Source organism: Mus pahari, chromosome 15 (assembly GCF_900095145.1).
Source record: "Mus pahari chromosome 15, PAHARI_EIJ_v1.1, whole genome shotgun sequence".
Classification (NCBI taxonomy): Eukaryota; Metazoa; Chordata; class Mammalia; order Rodentia; family Muridae; genus Mus; species Mus pahari.
Window position 1 is genome coordinate 59,576,895 of NC_034604.1, and position 26,462 is coordinate 59,603,356.

The 26,462-nt window shown below is 46.9% G+C and overlaps 1 protein-coding gene across 1 annotated transcript; it reads right to left on the reverse strand.

Moving 5' to 3' along the window:
* Positions 1-13,264: 13,264 nt before the first annotated feature.
* Positions 13,265-17,111, reverse strand: Rax (retina and anterior neural fold homeobox). Its single transcript, XM_021215041.1, has 3 exons — positions 16,823-17,111; positions 16,316-16,569; positions 13,265-13,796 (listed from the first exon to the last, which is right to left on the reverse strand). Exons 1-3 carry the CDS (start codon positions 17,109-17,111, stop codon positions 13,311-13,313), a joined length of 1,029 nt encoding a protein of 342 aa, XP_021070700.1. The 3' UTR covers positions 13,265-13,310.
* Positions 17,112-26,462: the final 9,351 nt, after the last annotated feature.

Genomic DNA, 26,462 nt, shown 5'->3' on the forward strand with positions numbered 1-26,462 from the left:
ACAATTTGAATTTTAGTTCCGGGGCCTCTATTATAGGGTTCAGTTGCTAAAGCAAGTCAAACCAAAGAGGGTTTACCTGTTCCTTGGACAGACACACTACATTTCTTTGTTGTTTTCCTGTTCTTGGTGCCACTGAATTCTGCTCTTACCATCATGTTTTTCTTGTGTCTGCTGGGTTTTGCACTTAGTAGACAGCCTTCAGAGGCCTTCTCTGAGACTTGCTACTCCACGGGAAGTTTTTCCTTGTGGAACTTCTCTCCTGGCATAGCTTCTGAGTGGCCTCCCCTGGATCTCATAGCATCCATACGGAAAATATAGAAGTTCAGAACCCCCGCCCCCCCCTTTTTTTTCTTTTTGGTGCTAGGGACAGCCCAGGGCCTTGTACATGCTAGGTGGGTACTCGATCCTGAGCTGCATCTGGAATTCTGGAAGTTTATTGCTCCAGGTAACACCTTCACAAGCTGTGCCGAGCCCTTTGCTGGGCCTTTCTGGACTCTGCTTCCTGGTCAATGTGCCAGTTTTCTTTCCTGCATACAGCTTTCGAGGCAGTTCCTAGTCTGGGCAGCACTTTTCCATTTCTTTCAATGCACACATCAGAATCATGGCTTCTCTTCTTTTGCGTAGCATTGAGGAAGGAAAAAAGAAGGGAGGGAGAAAATGTTCACTAAGTTCACTGAGTTCTTCCTGGAAATGCATCTGGTGGGACTCTAGGGGACAGAGCGGGAAGGTGCTGCCCTGAGCTCCCCACTAGGAAGGAAAGCAGACATTGTTTTAGCTTGAATGATAGCTGCCCTCGGAACCTCCAAAGAGATATTCTAGTTGAGTGGTTCAGAATAGATGATGTCATCACCGTTAGAAGATTAGTAATTTAAGGTACATAAGTTAAGAGCTATTTGAAATGCTCTCTATGAATTGGAAGACATGAATGAAATCAATCCATCTGACTCAAGGCAAACATCAGGCTACTATGCCATAGCTTTCTCCTACCAAGACTGCAAAGACAAAGAAGTGGTCCCCTCCCTGAGAAGATGGAAAGAGCTCTCATGCTTAAGGACGTTAATATAGTGGGAATGGCCATCCTACCAAGTGCGAGCTACAGATTCAGTGCAATCCTTATCAAAATTCCAAGACAATCCTTCACATATATTGACAGGACAGTGTTCACCCTCATATGAAAACCCAGAAAACCCAGGATAGCGAAAACAACCCCAAATAACAAAAGAACTACTAAAGGGTTCATCACCCTGAATCTCAAATTGTATTGCAAGAACAAAGGCAATTTAAAAAAACCCCACATAATATTGCCATAAAACAGATATGTTGGTGAGAGAGCAAACCACACAGACCCATGCATGAGTCCACACACCTATGGACACCATATAGAGATGCAGACTGTTAAGGAGGTAGTGTTGTTAATCAGTGGTGCTGGTCAGACCGGATGGCTGCATGCAGAAGATTGCAAATAGAGCCACACTTATTATCTCCCTGCACGGAACTCAACTCCACATGGACGAAAGACCTCCACACAAAACCAGGTACACTGAGTTTGATGGGAGAGAAAGTGGGGAAATAGTCTTGAACTCATTAGCACAGGAAAAGATTTTTTTTCAACAGCAATAGCACAGGAGCTAAGAATTATAAATAATAAATGGAGCCTTGCAAAACTGAAAAAAAAATGACAAAATGCACCGTCAGGTGGACTAAGTGGCAGGCTACAGAATGAGAAAGAATTTTTATCAATAGTACGTTTGATAGAGAACAAAGATGAGAAAGAAAATGGTAAGTGTCCCTTGATGAGCATTTCAATCCTGGGAGTCCCCAGTTGGACCCAGAGACTTGTCAGAAATTTCCCAAATCGTGTTATCTGGTTCCTTTCCATGTAATGGGGGCCCAGTAGGGTGAGAGAGGCTGCCTGGTTCACCTGTGTGACTTTTGTAGCAGTAATGGGCTCTGGGAGCGGAGAGGAGACAGTTTGACAGGCAGCTCTGAGGAGACACTTACCAGAATAGGCTAGGAGAGTCTAGTGGCTAGAGCAGGACTATTAAAGAGTGAGACCCTAGAACTGGAAGTCAAAATTGGTAGGTGTGCTGGCTCATTGTGCGTGTGATCTTGACACAGGCTGAAGTTATCACAGAGAAAGGAGTATCCATGAGATCCAGCTGTAAGGCATTTTCTCAGTTAGTGATCATGGGTAGGAGGACCCAGTATGGGTGGTGCCATTCCTGGGCTGGTAGCCCTGGGTTCTATAAGAGAGCAAGCCAGGGGGAAGCAAGCCAGTAAGAAACATCCCTCCATGGCCTCTGCATCAGCTCCTGCTTCCTGACCTGCTTGAGTTCCAGTCCTGACTTCCTTTAGTGATGAACAACAATGTGGAAGTGTAAGCCAAATAAACCCTTTCCTCCCCAACTTGCTTCTTGGTTATGATGTTTGTGCAGGAATAGAAACCCTGACTAAGACAGTAGGCAACAGAAGTCAGCAGAAATAAATGACCCATAACTTAGGAAAATCCAATCAACAGCTCAGTTCAGTTGGGAAAGGTGGAGTCCTTTCATAATTGGGATCCATTTTTGCCTCTCTCAGGTATTCCACACCAGATTTAAAATCTGACCACATCGACCTCCCGTGGTATGATTAACGGGAAGGTTTTACTACAGACTTGAGATCGAGACCAGCCAGAGGCATCTGGAAGAAGGCAAATGACTCTTGTTGGTAGACGGGAACTGGTTTCACGAGTTCCTGAGGAACTCTGTCTTTTCTCTCACTGCCAGAAGTCTTCCCATAGCCCAGGTTGAGTTCATTTCTAGATATTTGGACAGCCTTTTGGAGTTTTAGGAAATGAAGTCGCCTTTGGACCTGACAGTTGGGACTTTTTTTTTTTTTAACCTTACAGGTATCTTGCTTGTATAGTTTGGTTTCCAATTTTCGTGTTTTTACGAACTGTGTGTGTGTGTGTGTGTGTGTGTGTGTGTGTGTGTGTGAATGCTTGTCTCTGCCTCTGTGTGTTTCTCATACTCGTGCTTTGGCTCTTCCTGTTTGTTTTGTCCTATGTCTTTTGTTTTGTTTTTGTTTAGAAGTCTATTTGTTCTCTAAAGAGATAAACAAAGGGTGTGGTCTTGGATGTGGGGTGGGGGGTGGAGGGATGGGGAGGTGGGGATTGGATAGGATCTGAGAGGAGGTGGGGCATGGGGAACCATGACCATAATATATTGTATGGGAAAAAATCTATTTTCCATAAAAAATAAATACAATTTTAAAATCATTGAAGTTGTCTTATTTGCTTATTTATTTATTTATAACTTTCCGAAACATTATTAAGAAAAAAATGGAAAAGCAGCAGGCAGGAAGTCCCTAGAAAACTGAACTGAATTCCTGGGATTCCTCCATCAAAAAAGCATCATTTGATTTCCAAACACATGCCAGTGTGCACAGACCCCCACTGAAACCCTGCAGTGTTCAGCCTTCCAGGCTGCAGTCTGCCTTTGGAGCAGTGATAATTGCCTGAACTGCACTGGCAGATTCCACCAGGTTTTTGCTTGTAGCAGCTCTCTGTATGCAGTAGCTGCTGAATCTCAGCAGCTCCATGCCAAAACCAAGAGCGTCTCTGTCGAATGCAACGGGTAAGTCCTCTGTTGTTTGATTTGCTTTAACAACTACATCCTCTGTTAGATGCTCCTGAAAACAATACGAGTAGCCTTGTGTTATCAGGTAACCAACCTGACCATGGATCTGAAGGAGGTTAGCCAGAGCCATTACATAAGGGTTATTTGCAACCAGGTTGATCAATGACTGTTGAGCATTGTCAGTATGAGTTCAAGTTATTAGGAATTAAATCCTTATATTTTTTTCAACGTTATATCTACATTCAAGTCTCCCAGATAAACCAAGCAGAAGGTAAATTGATTTTGATTTTCTGGCTTCGTTTTGCATCTGAAGTCCATGGTCATGAACTTGCATCTGAACGCAATGCATGCATGCATGCATGCATGCATGCATGAATGAATGAGCTTGCATCTAAATGCAATGAATGAATGAACGGCCCCCCGCAGCCAGTCATTTACAAATGCAAATTTCATCTCCTTAGTGAGTGTTAGAGGTCAAGTCCTCCCCACCTTGAACAATTTAACACAGAGCCATTTCCTTCTGGAGCAGCAGGCCCTGGTGAAGGTACCGGAGCTCTTGAATTTGGCTTGGATGAGTATCGGAGTAGGGAGTAAGACAGTAGGACTAGTTTCGCCAACGGTAAGTTCAAAGCTCTAGAGTTTTGGGAGTCTCAGGAGGAAGACATCAACCCTCTCTTGCACTAGGTGATCCCTGGGAAGCAGGTAGGTTCTTCTAGTTACTGGATCTGAGCGCTTGCTGAAGGTGCATTCTCAAGCTGACCATTAGAGGGCAGCCTCCGACAGGTTACTGAACTGCAGCCCCTTGGACAGAAGAATCTTATGGTCCTGGAGACTGCCAGGGGAGGGGGTGGGGGTGGCGACGGAGAAGCTCTCTCTGCTGCCCCACCCATCTCTGATAGGAATCCGAGAGTGTGTACTGGCACCAAAGAGCAATGAATTTAGGGGCAGAGACCATAAAAGGCTTCACAACTTAAATACTCAGCAGCTCGAGCTCCCGTCGTCGTCGTCGGAATATTGCAAGTTAAAACCCAGCCTACTTTGGGAAAGTCTTATTACCCAAGGCTCAAGGAAGAGAGGGGACCGGACAGGGAAGGGAAACCCCATTGTGCACATTTTCCTCCCAGATGTGAACAAAGGTCTATTCTTCTTCCCCCACCCCCACCCAGATTCGACAGAAACAACCCATTCCACCTAGTTGTGGCAAGGTGACCACTGAGTTTCACAGTGTTGTTTACAGAAGCACGGGCAGCAGTTGCTTTACTGAAGAAACTCCTCCTCCCAGCAAGCCCGGTGTATAAATTCTGGGAGGGGCGGGGCCTCGTGAGCCCTTCCTGATAACAACCTTTAACTGCCTATAAATGTCCCCCTCTCTCACTCCCACCCGGCTCGTGAAGACCCCCACCCCAGCAGGTTTTAATATGGATAGGGATTTGTGAGCCTGTCCTCACTTCATGATGGCTAGTCAGTTGGTCTAACCTTGTGCAGGTCTCCTGTGGATAATCACACTTCCTGTTTATTTAAGGGGGCAAGCATCATGTGATGGGCTGAAGCCAGGATCCCTCCATAAACCCAGAGACCCAGGAGCAGAGGGCACCGCACCACAGTAGATGCTGAAGAGGCATATTCTGCCAATATAAGAAAGGTCCAAGGTTATCATTTCTGGGGGCCTGGCTCTGCGCTAGTGGGGAATCAGTGGGGTCTCACTTGGGCCCCGTGATCCCACAGGACCCTCACTCCACCCTGCAGCTGGCGCTGGCTAGAAAGGATAATAGCTATCTTTAGCCAGATGAAGGGGTTGTTTCCACCCCCTCCCCCACCCCCACCCTCACCCCCACCCCCAGGGAGCTGGCCTTTATTAAAGGCTGGCCTAGAATATTGGCTACAAATGTATTGTGCATTCTAGCCTTGGTGGGGGAGGCAGGGGTGGTGGTAGTGGTAAAGGTCAGGCTGTTTAGAGCAGAGTGTCTGTGGCTAAGAAGGCAATGGCACTGTGATGGACTAGCCATGCTGTTGATTCTGGTAGGCAGAGAAATGGCCACTGCTTGAAGGGGTAGACAAAGACTCTTGGGCTGTCAGCTGCAACCTTACCTCTTTGTTGACTCTCACGGGCCCAGAGGGCAATGGGAACCTCAGGAAATGCATTCAAAGCAGTTTTCCCCTGTGAGCACGAAAAGGGTGTGGAGGCGGCGAGACACAGAGGCCAAGTGTGAAGGCTTTATTGAGATGGCTTCCACAGACTGTGCATGTCACCGGTTCAAACCCTTCTATCCAATGCTCCAAGGATATATTTAGAGCTATAGACACAGGCTCCCATGCCCACAGTCAAACCTTGGACCTTATCACTACTTCAAGAATAAATTCTTTAATCTCCTACCCTCCCCGTGTCTCCAAGTCCCTGTGTTCCCCACACTGAGTAACTACATATTTACTTTCTTCCTCTATACATTTGTCTATGCCGGACTTCATATTAATCATCACTTATATCATCATGATTTATATATCATGTGACTGACTTTTTTAGCTAAGCATAATGGTTTCAATATCTACTCACAGGAAAGCAACATGGAAGTGTAAATTGAATAAACCCTTTCCTCCCCAACTTGCTTCTTGGTTATTATGTTTGTGCAGGAATAGAAACCCTAAGACACTCTGTAAGGGGAGGGTGCAGTCCAGTGTTCTTCATTCCTCGGCCTCCATTTATGCTTCAGTACTACTGGGGACAACTGATGATGGGTAGACACCTCCAAAGGTGTGGTCCCAAACAATCCTGTTTCCTTTCTGAATTGTTCATCTCATGTGTTTAGCAACAGAAGACACAGTGTGAGGCAGGGACCCAACTCCATTCTCCTGCTTGCAATACTGTCTCAGGGTGAGTGAATGAAAATATTATTTTCCCCATTGAATAAGCTTGGGTTCTTGTCAAAAATCAGCTCTAGATAAATGTTCTGTCCCCAGACTGTTTGCTTGATTCCATTTCTTTCATCATATTATGCTATGTTATTATGTCTTGTATGTNACGCATGTGTGTACACACATGTGGAGATCAGAGGACAACTTGTGGAAGGATGTTCTCTCCTTCCACCTTGTGTGTCCTGGGGATCCAACTCAGATCCTCAGGCTTGGAGGCAAGCGCCTTAGCCTGCTGAGCCCTGTTGCCAGCCCTTGATCTAGATTTCCATCCCTGGACTCATTCAGCACCATTACTGTTTCATAGTAAGTTTCTGAGTCAGGAAGTGTAAGTCCTGTATTCCTTTCCAGGGTTATTTCTGGCTGTTCTTGGGATCCCACATGTGCAGTCCGGGGTTGGCTTGTTGACTGGTACATCTGGGACTCTGTCCAAGCCCAGACTGGCTCTCCATGAGGAGATGAGACGACNGCCTTCCCCATGATCCCTGCACACACACTTCCTGCTTCCTACTTATTGAATTCTTCTGTCACTGATGTTTTTAGGTTTGAGAGGATACATTTTGCTCTTTGTTAGTTTCTTGCTAAGTCGTTTGTGCTTCTTTGGATGCTGTTATTGACAGAGCTCTCCCCTTCGTTTCTGTATTGGATTTGCCCACTGGAGACACAGAGAAAACGCAGCTGACTTCTGCATGCTGACCTTGTGTCATGCAACCTTGTTGAATGCAGAGTCCTTCTCAAGTTCAAAGTGGAAAAAACACATGGTCATTTGAGGAACCCCAGAGGACCCTGGCATTGCTAGAGTTAGGAGGGGAAGGCTCAGTGGGCATTGCCAGAGGAGCCCCGAGGGATGGGTGTGATGGGAGTCACAGAAACCTCAAAGGCTGTGCTCTGGGGCTCTACTTAAGCCCATGGGCCTGAAGAACTTGTTTTAATTTCTCTTTTATTATTTGACATCTTCATATGCATATATAATATATTTTAGTCACCCTCATTCCTACTACCCCCTCTTTCACCACCTTGAAACCTTCTCCTGTAAATCCCCCCTCCATTTTCCCACCCTTCCTGGTGTGTGTGTGTGTCTGTCTGTCTGTCTGTCTGTCTGTCTGTCTGTCTGTCCCATTGCACTGACAGACCTGTATTTATTTGCAGAGGAATTGGGACTATCTCATTCTGATTACAATAAGGAAGAAGTTTATCCACATGACTGCTGTGCATAGTTTAGCCAGATGGGGGAGCTAGAGGCTAGAAGGAGAAGAGAAAAGGAGGCCAGGGGAGAGGAGGGAAAAGGAAAGGAGGGGAGGAGACTAGAGGAGAGGAGGGGAGGGGAGAGGAGAAAGGGAGAGGAAGGGAAAGGAGAGAATGGGAGTGGAGGGGAGGGGAGGAGTGGGTCTAATGAGTGTTCATAAATAACTCAGTGAAAAAATGCACACTGTGTGTTAAATGGGACAGAAACACTGTCTGCTATGGGACACCAAGCAGTGTAACAATAGGTGACAAAGCCCTGAGCTAGGAAACCAATAGAAATTGGCAACACAGGTATGGATCAATTAAAGATATTTCTCAATGTACAGTAAATTTCATTTTTTTCCAAGCCACTTAAGCTAAGTAATTAATTGGAAGTGGAGTTGAAGGAATAAGTGAATGGATTTAATTTTGGCTGATAGTGACCAAAGAAGTTCAGAGCAAACCAGAGAGTGCAGGCTGGAATCCAGCTATTCTGGCACAGCAGTGTCATGGATGGGAGTCCTCTTCATGTTGTGGCTGAGCACCCACAATGCATGGCTTCATGACACGGACCAAGATGGCTGCTCCCACACCTGCACCACACCTCCAGCATAGCAACAGACTGCAGACTGCAGAGAGGAGAGCCCATCCTTAGCTTGTCATGCCTTGCTTATCAGAGCCATGTCTTAAAGTGACTCTTTACCAAAACATTTGGTCACATGTGATGGGAAAGAGGCAGGAGATGTCCCTGTGCCATGGGACAGGCTAGAGTGTAGGTATGAGGCTGAGAAGTCAGGTAGAGATGAGGAGAAAACTTGACTCAAAGTGTCCAGTTAGGCTATGGACATAGAAACAGAGGAGGGTGGAGTCTGTAGGGAGCGGTGTTTGAACACATTTGTTTTGGATGCTCTGTGGGAAGATCAGATGGAAAAATGAACATACATTATTAAATCTGAAATTCTGGGTTCTAGTTCATATCCTGATGCCCATGTTCCTTGAATGTTGAGATTCTTATCAATTCTTTCCCATCATGCCTTGCAAAGTCTCCAGATTGTATAAAACTAGGCGGTAGTAAAAATAAAGCAGCAACCCCTGCCAATAAAAATAAATTAATAATTGAGACCTTAGAATCTTGTTAATGTGCGAGGGAACACACTGTACAGTTCATTCAGTGCCCACCGACGTGAGCACATGCTCCAACATGTGCAAAACAGCGGGGAGCTGGTTTTAAATGACCTGCATTTTACAGCTAAATAGTAGTCACAACCAAGAGAGATGCTTATACACTGAGTAGTTAAGTAATATAGAAATGTCTTGCTTAAGGTCACACAAGCCACGATATTGCCCCCCAGGACACAATCACAGATCTTTTATTTCCTTCAGGCTTGAGGGCCACCAGCGCACCTGTCATTAAGAAACTGTCTTGCAGCTGGTTATAGTGGTGCACGCTCACAGGAGCTGCTAAAAGAGGTGGAGGTTGGAGGAGCAAGAGCTTGAGGCAGCCTGGGCTACACATGTAAAATAGAACCAAACAGGTTTGACCAAGCTAACAAAACAAAACAACTGCAACAACAAAAGTCAATGGAATGACCCCTAATGATACACACTTGTAAGTGCCTAGCCCAATTATCATTAGAGTGGTTTCCTCCAGCTGCTGATGGAAACAGATACAGAGACTCACAGCCAAACACTAGGTGGAGCTTGGGGGCTGCCAAACTCTGGCTGAAGCCTAGACCCTCTAACACAGCCACACTTTTCCAAGACCCAGTCACTCATCATCCCAGGATCAGATCCCTATGGATATGACTAGATGCCAAGGGTCAGAAACTAAAGAAGATACATTTAGTACTGAATGGGAACACAGCTCAGGATCCCAGTCGCTAAGCTAGGGTGACTCTGCTTTACCACTGCTCTTTGGACCTCAGGATCGGAAGACCTTTGACCAGATGAGGCTTTCCTTGGAAGAGAAATTGGGCAGTAGGCTCCACATCAAAAGACTACAGGTATGGTACAGTGAGAAACTAGCACCCTGCATAAGAAATTGGACCTCTTACACGGCTGCATGGTCAGGGGGTGGACAAGAAGGGCCATGGCCGCCATCAGAATGAACAGCATGGAAAAGCCCTTTTCCATGCTGTTCATTCTGATGATTAGTCTTCTACTGTCCTGGGGCCGAGGCAGGAGCCAACCACATTCCCAAAAGCAGAAAACAAAAACAAAAACAAAATTACAGACCCACTTCTCGACAGCTTCTGGCCAGAGCAGACCCGGCCTTCATCTCCAGGGCTGGGGGCTTTCCAAGGTCTTCCTTTTAGATTGACAGCCCCAGGCCCAGCAAAATCCTGCCTCCACCTGGGTCTCATCTCAGCGCTGAGAACAGCTTTTCCCCCTGAACTCTGTGAACGTTCCACACAGGTTCTTGCTTTCCTTTTTATACTAACTGCTTTGCTTGAGCCAAAGCTGCACTAGGTGACATCATCTCTCGGGACAATGACGGAGGATGACCGGGAAGCCTTCCATTCGGGGTCACAGAAAACCTTTCTCTATCCCAAACCAGAGCCAACACTCAAATTTAGGAAGCCCTGTCCCACTGTGGCCAGAGCCTCTGTGACCTACTGAGTTCTGTAGCCATGAACTTGAGCACTGGTCTGACTCTTTAAGGCTCACTAGAGCTTCACGACTTTTTGTGGCAAGCTGCTGCCACCTTATGCTCACTTGAGCTGAGTACTAGATCCTCTCTCCTACACACCTGCATGATGGTGGCCATTTAATCGGTCATGTTTAGAGCCAAGGACCACAGGAGGGTGCCTTTAAATCTCCCAGGAGGAACCAAAAAGCATTTGATCAGCTAGCACCCACCCTTCAGGATCTGTTTCTAACCTGGCCAAAGAGCTCTCCTTACGACCTGAAATAAGGGGAACCCAGGTCCTCGGGTTGTTTTCTCCATTCATCTTCCCATATGTTTCTGTACAACCACCCCTTCCTAAGCTACTAGTTTTCCAGGAGAATGGATGCTCTCTTATGTTATCTCTCTGGAACTAACAAAGTCAAATACACCCATATTTCAGAGAAAGGTCTTTGGAAAATAACCATATCATCAGGTGGGCTTCAGATATTGGTCCATAATAAAGCACCTTTCTGTAGCTTTAATCCCCACAATACACACACACACACACACACACACACTCTCAAATAGGCACACACATGTATACACATGCATATGCACATATGCACACTCATACATGCACACATATGTGTGCACACACATGTAATGATGAACTCAGGAACACATGCACACACATGCATATGCACACACGTGCGAACACATGCACTGATGACCTCTTATGCACACACATTCCTCCAAGAGATTTGTCGCTCATCAAGTGTCACAATAACCCTGTCAGGAAGACACAGTTGGCCCCATTTCATAAATGGGGCAGACACAAAGACGTTGTCCCAGTTTACACTGTGTGTGTGTGTGTGTGTGTGTGTGTGTGTGTAAGCTGTCCTTTGGCCACGGCAGGAATGGCAGCTGCCTTCTTGAAGCAGCTGTGATTACCTGCGGGACACCTGCACAAAGTATCTGTCAGCCATAGAAGGACAGGGCTCACCGGGATGGCCCCTTCCCAAGGATTTATACAGTTAATGGTTGCTAAGTGGGAGAGTCCACACGAGGGGCAGATTTATAGACAGTTAACAGCAGCTGAGAGAAGAATTCTTTTTTTTTTTTTTTTTAAAAAGATTTATTTATTTATTACATGTAAGTACACTGTAGCTGTCTTCAGACACTCCAGAAGAGGGCGTCAGATCTTGTTACGGATGGTTGTGAGCCACCATGTGGTTGCTGGGATTTGAACTCCGGACCTTCGGAAGAGCAGTCGGGTGCTCTTACCCGCTGAGCCATCTCACCAGCCCGAGAGAAGAATTCTTAACTATTTATTTTGTGTGAATGAGTGTCTTTGCCTCTGTGTATGTCTGTGCACCATGCATATCTGGTGCCAGGAGAGAGCGTGGGATCCCCTGAGACTGGAGTTGCAGATGGCCATGTAGGTGTGGGAATTGAACCTAGGTCCTCTGGAAGAAGTGCTTTTAACCTCGGAGCCATCTCTCCAACACCTGAAAATTCTTTCTTTAAGGGCACAAGTTTCTATATATTTCCCATACCTATTAGTGACACTGATTAAACTAATTGTTTCAGCAAGCCACACAACAGTCTGTGAGTATTGGAGCTGGAATAAGCAGATGGACCAGGCCTATGGTGATCTCAGTGTGCAGCCAAGAACCTTTGCCAAGTATAAGCCTTGCTGGGCTCCCTGAGTCTGGGCTGGAAGGGTGCAGGAACAACAGACCAGAGACAGCAGACACTCAGGGAAAGTGAGGGAGGGCAAGGTCCCAGGAATCCAGGAGTGGGGTAAGCAGGAGGGCTTAGCATGTACATTCAACTTGGACTAATGAAGCTTAATATCCTGAGAATGAGTTGTTCCTATTAAAATTATGACCTAGGCCTGAGAAATGTCTCAGTGGGTAGAGGTGCTAACTGGAAGGTCTATTGATCTAGGTCTATGCCTGGATCCCACAAAGTCCTTTGAACACACACACACACACACACACACACACACACACACACACACGGTGGCAGCATGAGTGTACCTGAGAGTGCACGCGCACACACACACACATGCACAAAATCACCCTCACAAAATAATAAATAAAATTTAAAACCTGGCCACTGGGAAGAAGATAGGTCAAGCTGACAGAAACTGACACACAATCTGTAAATCTTTTTTCCCCCTCTTGCTTAGAGATAATCACTTGGCACACTCCATTTCTCCTAGCGACATCCTAGTCAGGAAACGGAGATGTCATTCTCTACATCTTGAGGCAGCGACTTAATTTCTTGATAGCAAACTTAGTGTGTATGTCTGGAGGCCCTGGCCATGGCGATGCCTGTCAGAGCTCTCAGGGCCTGCAGGGCAAGGACTGGATCCTGGATTACACCCCTCTGCCTCCAAGTAGGGAGCTGTTAGCAGAACTCAGGCTTGAAGGATGCATAGCAAATTAGGGAGACAAGAGAGTCAGGAGAAAGAGTCCCTTCAGGACAATCTTAGTGCAACACTCAGCATTCCCAGACCCACCGGGTCCAAAATCGCATCATCCTCTCCCAGACCTTACCCCTCACGCTGTAGTCGATGAGCACGCTTAGCAGGGCAACAAACAAATCTTTAATTTTCCTCCAAAATACTTTAAACTAAACGTTACAAACAGTTTCTTCAACCTATTTTTCTCACTCCCCATTCCTGCCGTCGGGAACATCCCAGGTCAAGATCCTTGGTCCTTCCGGATGGTAGGCGCTGATGCTTATGGGAGCAGCTAGGAGCGGTGTGGACAGCGGGACCCGCAGTTTGTCCCTCTGGCAGCGAGGCTGGAGTTCCGCTGGCCTCGTAGGCGCGAGTGTCCCGCCCAAAGCTGGCCCGCGGCTTGCAGCGGGGCTAGCAAAGAAAGTTCGGCCACCAGGCTGGGCTGGGTGCACACAGGGCTCGCAGCAACTCCGCAGCGCCTCTAGAGGGCTTGCCAGGGCTTCCCGATGGCCTGGATGTGCTCTTTGGCCTTCAGGCGCAGAGCGGCGATGCTGCTGTTGCGCGGGTACGCCTCTTCCAGCGAGAACTTGTCCCCGAAGGCCGGCGCACACGGGTACGCAGGCGGTGGCCCGAGCTGCTGCAGACCTGGACCCAGGGGCGCGGAGTTCAGGAAGGGCGGTGGCGGTGTGTAGCTGGCCGGGAGACCCTGCCCTGGCGGCCCGAAACCTGGCAGGCTCTGCAGCGCTGTGGCGCCTCCTCCGGGCAGCGGTGGCCCGAGCCACGGCTCCAGCGGCAGGGCGCTCCCCGGAGGTCCGCTACCGCTGCCCGGGCCGGTCCCCAGCGGGGCCAGTGCGGTGGAAGGCGGGGAGCGGCTGAAGGAGAGGAGGGGCGAGTCCTGCAGCTTCATGGACGACACTTCTAGTTTTTCCTGGCGCCTCCACTTAGCCCGTCGGTTCTGAAACCACACCTGTCAGAAGAAGCCGCAGACGCCTTCAGGCTAAGGCGATGGGTGGAGTGAAGTCCCCAAAGTGAGCAGGCCCGTTAGCCCGACCCTCCCTCTCCTCCTGACAAATAACCCGGGGACTGCTAAAAGGACTCAGAAGTTCCTTTACTCCCTCGGTCTTTCCCCGTTTTCTCCAATTCTTTCTTTTAAAAAGGAAAATCCTTTTGTCGCTATCCTCTCTGGCCCCAGGCCTCTTTCTTCGCCATGTCCTCCCCCCCCCCTCCTCCAAAGCATCCCGATAACCGGCATCTTTAACCCTTGGTTGTGGTAGTGTCTGCTTCAACCTTTAACAGGGGCTCTTTTCCCTCGGGGGAACGAGAACAGTGAATTTAATTCTGCGGCTAGACCGCAGGACTTTAAAGGCCGATTTCCAGGACCCTTTGGTTGGCCGCCCTCCGGACAGTTTAGATCCGGAGCTTGCTTCGGCTCTGTGTGGTGTAGCTCTCAGTTGCTGCTTCAGCGACTCTGTTTTATCTGCCCCCCCCCTTCTCTATTATAAACACCGGTTCACTACATACAGGCCGCTCACATGTTAAAATGCTGCTGTATCCAGCAGGTTTCTTTGACCTCGTGTGGATTTCAGTCGCTTCTCTGATAATTTCTCGGCTTTATTTAATTGGTACCTGTTTAATTATTTCTGAGGTTCCCCTACGTTACTTCCTATAAGTTCCGAGATTACAATTGTTCAAGTGGATTATTATGTCTATTTTTATATTATAGAGTTTTGCCATTTCCCCTCGTTGGTTGTGTATATGGGACTTCCTTTTCTTTTTTGTTTTTTCTTTTTCCACACAGGGAAAAGTTCCTCCTCCCAAGGACATTATGGCTTCTCAAACTGGAGCCTTTGCTACTAAATTGATAAGAACATGAGGAAAGATAGTTTCCTGACAACTTCCTCACCCACAAAACAGATTTGGTTTCTTTTAGTGGAGAGTGTGAAAGAATTTTAGGACAAACTGGTATCCTCAGGGTTGTATTTATGAAGGAGAAGTAACTGCATGGAGCAATGGGGAAAGTGAGTTTGGTATAAAGAGGAGAGCTGAGGAGGTGAAACCCCAGTACAGTGGAGAAGGGCCAAGCATGGGTGGCCCTTGACTTAGCAAGAAACAGAAAATAGAAGTGTCTGCACACAAGGCACCGGCCACCAGGGAATATTAGAAATTTGCTGAGGGTGGAGAGAAAGAGGGATTCTCCTGCTCTGGACCCAGTGTTTAGGGCCTAAGGGCTGAAGATGGGGAGAGCTGGCTACCTATCCCTCTCCTGATGTCCTTAATCTTGTAGGAGACCCTCCTGGTCCCCGTCACACCATCTGATGATCCAATTATGTGGGAAAGAAGCTAGGTACCAGTCACAGGAAAGCTACAGACCCTGCTCTTAGGAATCCCCTACGTTAGTGGACAAGGGAAATGGATCTTGCCTAACAAGAGGGACAGGCAAGCTTGGTGCGAAGCTGTGCCTGTTGGGGTGTGTAGGACACTGGTGAACACACAGCTTTTTCTCTGTCTTCCTCTATGATTTCTTCCCGCTCCTGTCTCTGGACAGGAGGTGCTGAAATTTCCAACTTTTAATGAAATACCTAGATTTACAGTCCAGAACTAGGAGAAACCCGATTTGTTTGGTAGTTAATTCCAAACCACACAAGGGAGGCATGCCGTTCACATCTTGCTTTTAACCCAACCTACTCAGAAAGACAACAGACAGGAGCTTGTCTCTCTTCACTCTAAAGACACAGTTATATAAATGCCCAAAGCCCTACTGCCTGGAAATCCAACTTAAAAACAAAACAAAACAAAACAAAACAAAACTGGGTGAGTTCCGCTCTCAAATGCATTGAATTCGCTCTCACTGTCTCCCTCTCAGGCCCCTGTAAACTCTCAGCTTGGAAGCCCTCCCAGATTTTTCACAGATGACTAGCAAATATTTTAATGATTGGGGATTAAAGAAATTCAGCTTTAATTAAAGCGAAAACTCCCTCACGATAAAAAGGAAAGGTTCACGTAAAAGGAAGAAAAAGTCAGTTTCTGGAATCCATCTGAAGTTTTAACCTGCAGCTTACAAGGGATGAGAGTCGTTTTGAACAACGTGCGCAGTTGGTGACACTGGTGGCAGCTAGGGCCTCAGTCCAGTAACCCTCCCCCGACCCGACCCTCCCGCGCCGCTACTTTCAAGTTTTTCATTCCCTTTGCGTTCAACACTCCCGCAACTCCTTTTCGACTGCATCTAGTGAGCTGTCAACCTCTTCATCTCCCAAGCGATTTCCAAGTCCTTCCAGTTTAAAGTCCGGAGCCCCCTCCCCCACAGAGGACACCTTACTGAACAAGACTGTTCAAAGGGTGGTTCATGGGGGGAAAATCTCGAAGATACTCCTGGGCTCCGGGCTAGGGCTACCGAACCATGGAAGTAACGCACTAAATAATTGCTGTTCAGCCTTGCCTCCCCTCACCCCCCGCTCCAGGTTCCTGTCCGTCAATCCAAGAGCTTACCTGGACCCGAACCTCGGGTAGGTTAACCTTGCCGGCCAACTCTTCGCGGCTGTACACGTCGGGGTAGTGGGACTTCTCGAAGGCGCGCTCCAGCTCGTGCAGTTGGTAAGTGGTGAACGTCGTGCGGTTGCGTCGATGCTTCTTCTTGGGAGGTTCCTCCTCCGACAGCTTCGACTCGCCTGCTGTTGGCCCAACCGGGAGTCCTGGGCTCGGACGTGCTTCTCCTTGCTCCTTGGGGTAGCAGGGCCGAGTAGCTGGGGGCAGCGAAGCCCCAAGCGGTCAGTGACATTCATTCCGGAGGCGAAGCAGCCTCTCTGCGGCCCTAGGCGACCCGGTGGCGCCTGAGCTGGTCTAAGGAGGCCCTCGATGGGGACCCTATGTGGGGTCACTAGGATTTCTCTAACCTCAAGTCGGGCAAACCCCAAACCCACGACCTAAAGATAAAGGAGAAGAAGCTCCTGTCTTGCAGAGCATCCCAAGGGCTTTGCAGCCTTGCTGAGCACTCACCTTCGTACTCTGGGACGAGTCCCGGGGCTGCTGGTGGGGAAGACTCCGAGCCACCGGCGTGCGCCTTGGGGCAGGCGGGTCGCGCGCCCAGCCTGGGATCCCGCTCTTTCGAGCCCCTGGAGCTCCTCTCTGCAGGAAAAGTGTCTAGGATCCCGTCTTCCTTGGTAAAGCCCAGGATGGCTTCGATGCTGTGCAAACGCGACGTGCTCCCTCCCGGGCTGCGGAGCAGGTGGCCAGCGAGCGAGAAGCTCCCGTCGGCCATGGCTGGCGCACAGCCGGGCAGGTGCATGGGGAGGCAAGAGCGCACTTTGCAAACTGGAGCTCGATGCCCGTTCCCCCTCCCCAGCCCCACTCCCTCAAATGTGCACTTTTAGAACGTGAGCAAATGGGTGGGTCCGTCCAAAGCTAAACTCGGCGGGCAACCGGCTTGGGCACGATTAACCGGACCCGCTGCTGCAGCAGGAAGTTTAGCCTGGGGTAACTGGAGCTTTGGTGCTTAAAGGCCCCGCAGTGCTCTAGTCTGGGACTCCACCCTCTCTCCAGACCCAGCCCTTTTCCCTCTGTCCCTCCCCTATAGAGGGCGGGTCTTTCTCCTCTCAGCCTAGGGTCCTGCTCCCTGTCATCCAGGCCTGCTCCCTGAATGTCCCTTCATCTGATCTATTTCAATTCCACATTTTCCAGGTACCAGGAGTGGGAAGTTTGACAGGAGGGGGCACCTCTCCACCCCAGTCCGAACCTCCCAGGGTTCGCTTCACCCCTTTCTGTGTTCACCTGCCCCTTTCTTGCCTACCTCCTCCCAATGCTTTACACTCGGGACCATCTTCCGGCACTTGGAAGCTCCAAGATTGGCTAAAGACTTTCCGGCTAACCCTGGGCGATTGAAGTTAGTTCGCAGGCCTTCCTGTTTGAATCTTCCCTTAATCTTCCCTTCATTTCTCCACCTATGCTTCTGTGCTTTGACCTCCTAGACTTCAGGCTTCCTTTGTCTGTGTCTGTTTTTACTTCTCTCTGTACCCTCAGAAATGATGGTGAGACAGTCTGTGCCCACAGAACGAAGGACCTCAAATATAAGAGTTCCCAGGACCTCAAAAAGGCACGAGATATTTCCTCTCATTAACTATCTTGAAGGGCCAGGATCCTTAATGGAATTACAGAGATGAACAACCCTGGTTTTCTCCCACTTCCACAGGCCAGGCAGACGAACCAAAACTGGTAGGTGGGGACGTTCACCTGGGGAGAAGGTCCCAGTGCATCCCTGAGAGTTAGCGCCTTAATCCGCTTGAGTTCCTTCCCCCTTGGGGGGCCCTTGAGGCTTGCTTGACCCAGAGTGACTCAAAGGCTCAGCAGAAAGAATACTCATAGCAGCCTCATTGCTCTTAGCAACTGTGAGCACTGCACCCCTCAAAGCCGAGGGTTAGAGTCCAGATGATGCCCAGCCTCGCTGAAGTGTTAGTCTGAGAAGGCAACTGCAGCCCCCCCCCCCCCCCCAGGAGCTGGGGTTCTGCGTTTCCCAATTCCCCCTTTCTCAGATCTCCACCAAGACAGACTTCTTTCTCATTACTTCTTCTTCTTCTTGTTGTTCCTTCTACAGGGCCAACACTATCCTGGACGAGGTCACACAAGTCACACAGAACCCATGTAGTAGCTTTGAGGAATTGATGTGCCAGGCTGTGAGAAATGACAAGTGAATATATAATGCGGATAAGTTGACAGTGGGTTGAAACTGAAGTCTGGCTTAGCTCGGGAAGTTTGCATTTGAAGAGGAACCTGTCAGGGTTGAAGATGCCGCTCAGGGTGAAACAGTTGCCTAGAAACATTTAACCCCCAGCACCTGTTAAAATAAACTACAATACAAAAGTACAAAAGTAATCTAATTTAATGAAAATAAATAACTTTAGAGTTTTCAAACCCTGCACCTTTTTCTTTCTACGGGATCCTAGACATCCCATGAGTGAACAGGGCAGGTCTTACTGGAAGAAAAAAATGATGCTTCCCTGTGAGACATCCAACGAAGGGAGGGGCAGGACTAGAAGTCTTCCCATGGTCTCAGGCTGCATCGAGCTTGGGGTTATTATTGCAGTGTGAAGTTTTTAATTGAATCAAAGCCTCCTGGCTTGCAGCCCACTTTTGATCCCTTGCCAGAGCCCCTGAATCCTGCATCTCTGAGGCTGAGGGGGTGGGGGACCATTTAGTTCAGGAAGAAATGAGATCCCAATGGCCTTTAAGCAGCCTTGGGGGACTGGAGCCTTGGGGGGAGAGGCTCCTCAAACTGAGGCAAATGACCTAGCATCACCCCAGAGGGTCTTCCCAGCTGGCTAGGTAGAGCAGGTGACTGAGGTGCTGAGGCAGAGGTCGGTCGGCTGCCAGAATAATTCACTGGTACGTGTTGTTTCCCTTCGGACAGAATGTATTTTCTGTAACACCCCTCTCCCCCCCATAGTAAATCTATCTCTGCAGCAGAAATAGAGCAAAGTGTCAGCATCCTCTAAGGTGCCCACAAGCTCCTCCCCTCTCTTTCCCAAGTTAATACCTGATGGTACCGCCGGGCTCTACACACAGCTCCAGGTGAGGTGAGCTTTTATTTACTGTTTATTGGAGTCTCCAGAGAAAGGCAGGAAGGACTTCAACAGCCCCGATGAAGCCCGAGGGTTGGAGCCTGCCTTTGTGTGGAACATAAAGAGCCAGTCAGGACCATTGTGGGCGCAGTGGAGGGCACTCCAAGCAGTCAGCTGGGGGGCATTGTTAGGAGCTAATCTACATGTGTATTTCCCAAGAACTCGATTAGAGAAAATGAATGGACAGACACGTCCCTAATTCTCCTAGCTGGAGCCCGTGTTTTCCAGTGGTTAAGCTAGTTCGTAATCAGCTCTGCTTTCGCAAAAGTGGGGAACCTGGCTTCTGAACTCCCCTTTGTTTAATTCATTGATTCATTGGATGGATCAGAGAAAACTCTCTTCCCAGAGCCAACCTGTGGCTGACCTCGGGCCACACTGCTGCTGTATTCATCTTGACGGTGTTGAGAGACAGATCGCACTGGTAGATGTTGCGGGGAGGCATGTATGGTGGGGCCGGTGCCAAGTGGATTTTATTCAGGATAGGGTCCACTTTCTGGAAGTATCCAGCATGCACTGCTTCAGTCACTATACTCTCCAGAGAGATGGGCTTCTGCAGACAGGCTTCTCTAGCCTGGAACAGGGAAAAGGTCACCAGAGACTAGTCCATTCTGCCCCATCCCCATTAACTTTCTCCTTCAGCACTGTTGTGTGTTAGAGGCTTTTTTTTTTTTTTAAATCACATGGCATGTGTAAAGCAAACTCAACCAATCAGATTAGCTCTTTGGTAGATGTCATTAATTCTAGAACATTCCAACCTCTGCCATACACTATTCAGGGAACACCTTTTCTCATTAACACATGTTCAGGGAAGGTCACTTCACTTTAGCTTTAACCAAAGCAAAATAGAACTTAGGCTGTCAAGAGAGAGAGAGAGAGAGAGAGAGAGAGAGAGAGAGAGAGAGAGAGAGAGAGAGAGGTGTGAACAAATTCAATTGATATCTGAAGTATATATAACGAGGGTTATTGTTTGTTGAATACTAAATATTACAACAGACATATGCCTTATTCTTTGGAGTACTTTACATGGATTAACTTAGTCCCGACAATAACCCTATTGAGTAGACACTATTTTAAAAATCTACTTTACAAGGAAGGAAGCAAAGTCACAGAGAGTGTCACTTGTTCAATGTGACAGACTTTACTCCAGGTGAGATAAAAACCTGAACTCACTCAATTGTGAGTCTAGGACTCATGTGCACTACCTTCCTCTGGGGGGGGGGGAGGGGTCCTGTGGTGGCTGAGAAAACTAGTAGTATAATAGTTTGGATCAGAGTGGCGTTCTGTAGACTTATATAATATATATGTTCGAGTACTTGGCCCCAAGTTGTTTTGAAAGGGAGGCGTGGCTTTGTTGGAGGAGGTGTGTCACTGGATCTGTGCTTGAAAGGGAGGCGTGGCTTCGTTGGAGGAGGTGTGTCACTGGATCTGTGCTTTGAAAGGGAGGCGTGGCTTNGTTGGAGGAGGTGTGTCACTGGATCTGTGCTTTGAAAGGGAGGCGTGGCTTTGTTGAAGGAGGTGTGTCACTGGATCTGTGCTTCGAGGTTTCAGAAGGTTCAATAAAACCTGGCAACATCACCCGCAGCAGTCACTGCTTTAGAGGCCTGAAGGGTACTCGATAAAAGGGGTTGTGGAATCTTCCTCTATGCTTAACGAGAGACACCAAGGCTGGGAATGTGTATCAAAGCAGACCCCGAGTGCAGGATCCGCCCAGGGCAAGAGGCCCCAAGATGCTGCTGTGTGCAGCCTGGGTTGTGCTGGAGACCCCAACACGTTTGACATGAGCTGCATTCCGGAAGTGGAACGGGTCTGAGAGGGGATGTGTCTCACAAGTAGCAAAACTGGAAGGGTAGAGCTAGCTGAGCCCTTTGCCGGGAGACATAGAGTCACAGGGTACGCGATTTACTCTGCTGGATTTCAGCCTTGCTTTGAGTCACCATAGCGCACATTGTGTGCCATTATACTGGAAGTATATGGGTTTGTTTTTTTGTTTGTTTTGTTTGTTTGTTTGTTTTTGTTTTTACAAGGGTCACAATTACTAGGCTGCCTTAACTCTCAGAAGAGACTTTGGACTTTTGAACAATGTCAAGACTGCAAATGACTATGGAGACTTTTGAAGTTGTTCATCTAACTGCATTTTTGGCATGGTGATATGACCAAGGTGTAAAATGAATGGTCTGAATGAGATTGACCCCCACAGGTTCATAGACATGAACGCTTGGTCCCCAGTTAGTGGGAGCATTTGGGAAGGGTTAGGCCATGTGGCCTTGTTGGAGGAGCTGTTTCAGTGGTAGTGGACGTCTGGCTCTCAGGGCTCTCCCTCTGCCTCTCAGTTTTGGATTATGATGTAACGTCTCAGCTATTCTTTGTCCCACGGTCATGTACTCTCACCTTCAGAGACCATAAGTCAAATAAATGCCTTCAATTATAAGTTGCCTTGGTCATGATGTCTTATCACAGTGATGGAAAAGTAACTTAGACAAGAAGATAAAGCAAGAAAATTGAGAGTCAGGGAAAATGGAAATACTCTACTGAGAAATCTGGGAGTGAGAAAGGTGTGGTGGACAATCTACAAGTTCTAGGCATTTTAAATGACGCTAGATCCAATTTGAAATAATAAAGTACTCCACTTAATTTTCCAAGACTATATCTCAAGAAGTTTAGTGATTTGCCCCTGTACTTAGAGCTCAGCATCACTCTTAGTAGGTTGTGACAACATATTTTTAAGCATCTGAAATATTTCTAAATAGTTGCTTTTAGTGTCATGAGTTTTCCACCGGGATTGAGTAACTTCATCAAAATGTTTAAAACAAGAATATTTTAAATTTGGGATTTTTTTTTTACAATCTAGAAAAGTTTCATATACATAATGAGATAATGAGACAAGACACAAGTCTAATCAGGAAATTCATGAGTTTTTATATGCATGTTATGCACATAATCACAAAGGTAACAGGTAACAGAGTAGTTTATGTGTGTTTATATATTGACTGCAATTTGTCACTTGTGACCTCATGTTGGCAGTCAGAAAGTTTCAGGTTTTACAAATTTTTCATATTTCAGATTCTTAAGTTAGAGGTGTCCCTATATTCTATCATATATTATGTGACAAGCCCAGATCATTAGCTATAATAGGTGTGTGCTTCCTGGTTCGGATCAGCGAGTTTGTTAAGTATACAGTAAGCAGAAGAACAGACACTGAGTCGTAGAGATAGGCAGAAGACAGCAAAATATCATCAAATCAGGAGCTTACAGCATCTGCCAGTGTCTTAATTAGGGCTTCTATTGCTGTGAAGAGACCTCATGATCACAGCATTTCATTGGGGCTGGATCACAGTTCAGAGGTTTAGTCCATTATCATCCCGGTGGGAAGCATGGCAGCATTCAGGAAGATGTGGTGCTGGAGAGTTAGCTGAGAGATCTACATGTGGATCCACAGGCAGCAGGAAGAGAGAGCCTGAAACTCAAAGCCCACCCCTAGTGATACACCTCCTCCAACAAGGCCATACCCACTCCAAGACCACACCTCCTCCAACAAGGCCACACCCACTCCAACAAGGCCACACCTCCCAGTAGTGCCTCTCCTTATAGGCCTATGGGGGCCATTTTCATTGCAACCACCATACAATAGAGACACTGGAGTAGCCACCGTGAGACCGCAAACAAGTTAAAGTAATCAAATCAGGGCTTACAAACACCCAGCCGAAATCAAGTAATAGTGAATATTCTTGGCTACTTTCAGGAATGTATGGCCTTTGTATAAGAGGTAAACATGCTCCCTATATACAAGTCAACAAGTCACTATTACAACCTGTGTACTCTTTATTCATATTTTCAGACTAAATTAAACTAAGGTTGGTATAAGGACATTGAAATGAATAATAACCCCATCTCATAATTGTGCCTGAATCATTATGAGTCAATGAGGAGAAGAGCTTCATGGAGGTGTTTCTGGTTCACGTGAGAGCCCTGCACATACAGAATGTAGAGGAGCAGAGTTTATTTAATCTCAAAGCAAAGAGCAATCTCCACAGCTGTAGTGCGTCCCAGAGAGGGTAACACCCTTATTTTCAAACACTTCCTTTAAGCAAAAATAAGGACCACAAGTCTCTGCAGGGCATATGGCAAGAGGCAAGAAACCTGTCCTCCTTAACCACTTTCCATGGCTTCCCAGTCGTCCCAGAACCAGGATCACTTAGAACTAATGTCTCATCCTGTCCCTGTATTTCAGAACACACACTGTGGACAGCATGCTATGTAGAAGGGACTCTGGTGATTCTCTTGCTCTATTCTCTCACATCTGGCACCTTCCTTTTTAGACATGGAAACAAAATAATTGACCAAGGTGATTCAGAACGTTGTAGTCAAGTTAGACTTAGGAGGATCCAGACTCACAGGCTCTCCAGGAGTTCTGCAGGACTAAGTACCTGCTGCAGAACCCTCAGGGTCTCACTGGGACATCTCATGATTCCATGGAGGGCAAGTCTGTATTTAGTCCCCATAGTATACATCTGCCGTGCAGACACAATGACATAATTCTTCATACTACACCCCAGTTATTTACCAACCTGATTGTTTAGGTCATGAGCTTGCTTTCATAACTTATGTAAGACCAAGGAGTGTCTATGCAATAAAAAGAAAACTCTCCTGGCAATAGGTTCCCATGGCATTAGCGTGTTAGAACCAGCACCCGCTGTCCTGTGAGAGCTGGAGTCAGGTTTCTTCCAGCTCTGATGTCACATTTGTTGTCCAAAATGAGCCATAGGAGGAGCATTTTCATCTCAGAAATTGACAAACGTTCAACATCAGGAGGTCACACCACATGCTAGCTAGCTCCTGTCCCCTAAAGAATGAAGAAAATACAAGATATCTATTAATATCAGTTTCAAAAACAACAAAAACATGATCTGCTGGAAAAGAATGTTCACCTTTCTTAAAAATACAGACTTGCATTATCTCAGAACACGTAAATAAAAGGGAAGCATTCGAATATCCAGCACAGAAACCGACCTTTGGGGGCTGCCGGGAGCAGAGCTACACTAAGATAATTCTTCTTTGCTTGTTTTCTAATTAAACTAATTGAATTCAGAGTGTCTGGGGGAAGCACTAGAGACATTTATCTTGAGGGGATGATGATCTAGGAGCTCAGCAATCCTCTTAGAGCTCTAAGGAGGTAAATCCGAGGACGCCCGCCCGCCTGCCCACTAGCCTGCCCGCCTCGTGTCCAGCAGCCCTGGGCACACCTAAGCCTGTGTTTTTGTCTTCCCTTCTCCTTTCGGGAAGCCTGTTCCACTAGCTGCCGTCCCTTGATCCCTACGCTCAAATGATCATGCTCAGACTCCACCCCACCCCCATCCCCCCCCCCCACCCCGCCCCTCCAAGTCTCCACTTTCAAATCAAGAGTCTAACACATTTTATCAGTTTATCATGCTATTTTTATCAGTTAAATTTGAAGACTGAAGACAGACTCGGGTCATAGCCACACTCTGACACATTGGGTACCAGTCTATCACGGACACAAACATTCAAACATCAAGGCTGTCTTTTACTTCTTCCCTTTGTAAATGTGGAATGACACCAAGTATATCATCTCAACTGTTTTAAACATATAATTCAGTGGCACCAACTACACTCGCATTGTGGTACAACCACCCCCACTTTCCACCTGCAGAGTTTTTCCACTTTTTCCCAATTCTGAGCCCATTTAAATAACAACAACATCCTGCTACCCTCTCAGCCCAGTGCCTAGCAATGACCATCCCACCTTCTGCCTCTATAAATTGACGACTCTAAGTACATCCTGTGAGAGGAACTATACAGTATTTGTCTTCTTGTAATTGGCTTATTTCACCTTAATTTTTTTTAGATGTTTAGCTGTATTGTGGTACATATCAGAATCTACTTATTTTTGAAAAGCAAAATAGTATTCTTTCTCAGTGTTTGTATATACCACATCTTTTGCCTCTACTTACCCACTGATGGACACGTGTTGCCGTCATCTTTGGGCTGTTGTGAGCAATGCTGCCCTGGGCATCAGTTGCTATGAGTGCATTTAGATCTCTGCTTTGAAGCATTTGATGCTCCCCAGAAGCAGAACTAGGTCACATAGTGACCACTGACGCTTCCAAGGAGCTGCAACACTGTTTCCTTCAGCAATGGCACCATCTTACACTCCAGTGCAAAGGACTGCCAGCTTCTCCACATCATTTTCTTCATTAAGAGTCATCCTAACAGGAGTGAAGTCCTGTCTTACTGTGGCTTTGATATGTGCTTCCCCAGGGATCGGTAATTCTGAATACCTTTCACATCCCCATTGGGCATTCTCGTGTGTTCTTTGGAATATGGTTTTGTTTTTAGACTTTTTTTTTTTTTTTTTGGTTACTGTGCAAATCTGTTAATACTTTGAAAATTTATAGAGATATATGTGTTCTTTATATATGTTAAGTAGTAATCCCTTACCTGACTCATGTTTTGCAAATGTTTTTTTCTGTTTCTATAAAAATGATCACTAGGCTTTTGATTTGGATTGTATTATAATACAATGTATCATAAGAGACTATTACAAGCAATTACAGACTAACAATTGGATAACATAGAGGACTTGGATAAATTCACAGAAATATACACTCTACCAAGAGTGAATCATGAAGAATAAACTACCTGAACAGACTAATATTAAGACAGAAGGAGATGGAACCAGCAATTTAAAACATGCTCCCAAAAATGAAAAGCCCAGGACCAGGTGGCTTCCTGGGTGAATTCTGTCAACCAATTAAAGAACAAATGCCAATACATCTGAAACTCTTCCAAAGAAATGGAGCAAAACAAAAGGCAAGACTTCCAAATTCTCCTTATAGGACCAGCATTTATCCTCACACCAGTCCCGATAAGGAAAGTGGAAGATATTTATCAAAGATATTATATACTAATATCCTTGAGAAATATGGATGAAAATCTTAAAATCCTGGCAAACCCAATATAGCACTATATACTATAGGTATCATCACCATGGTCTAGTGGGATTTATC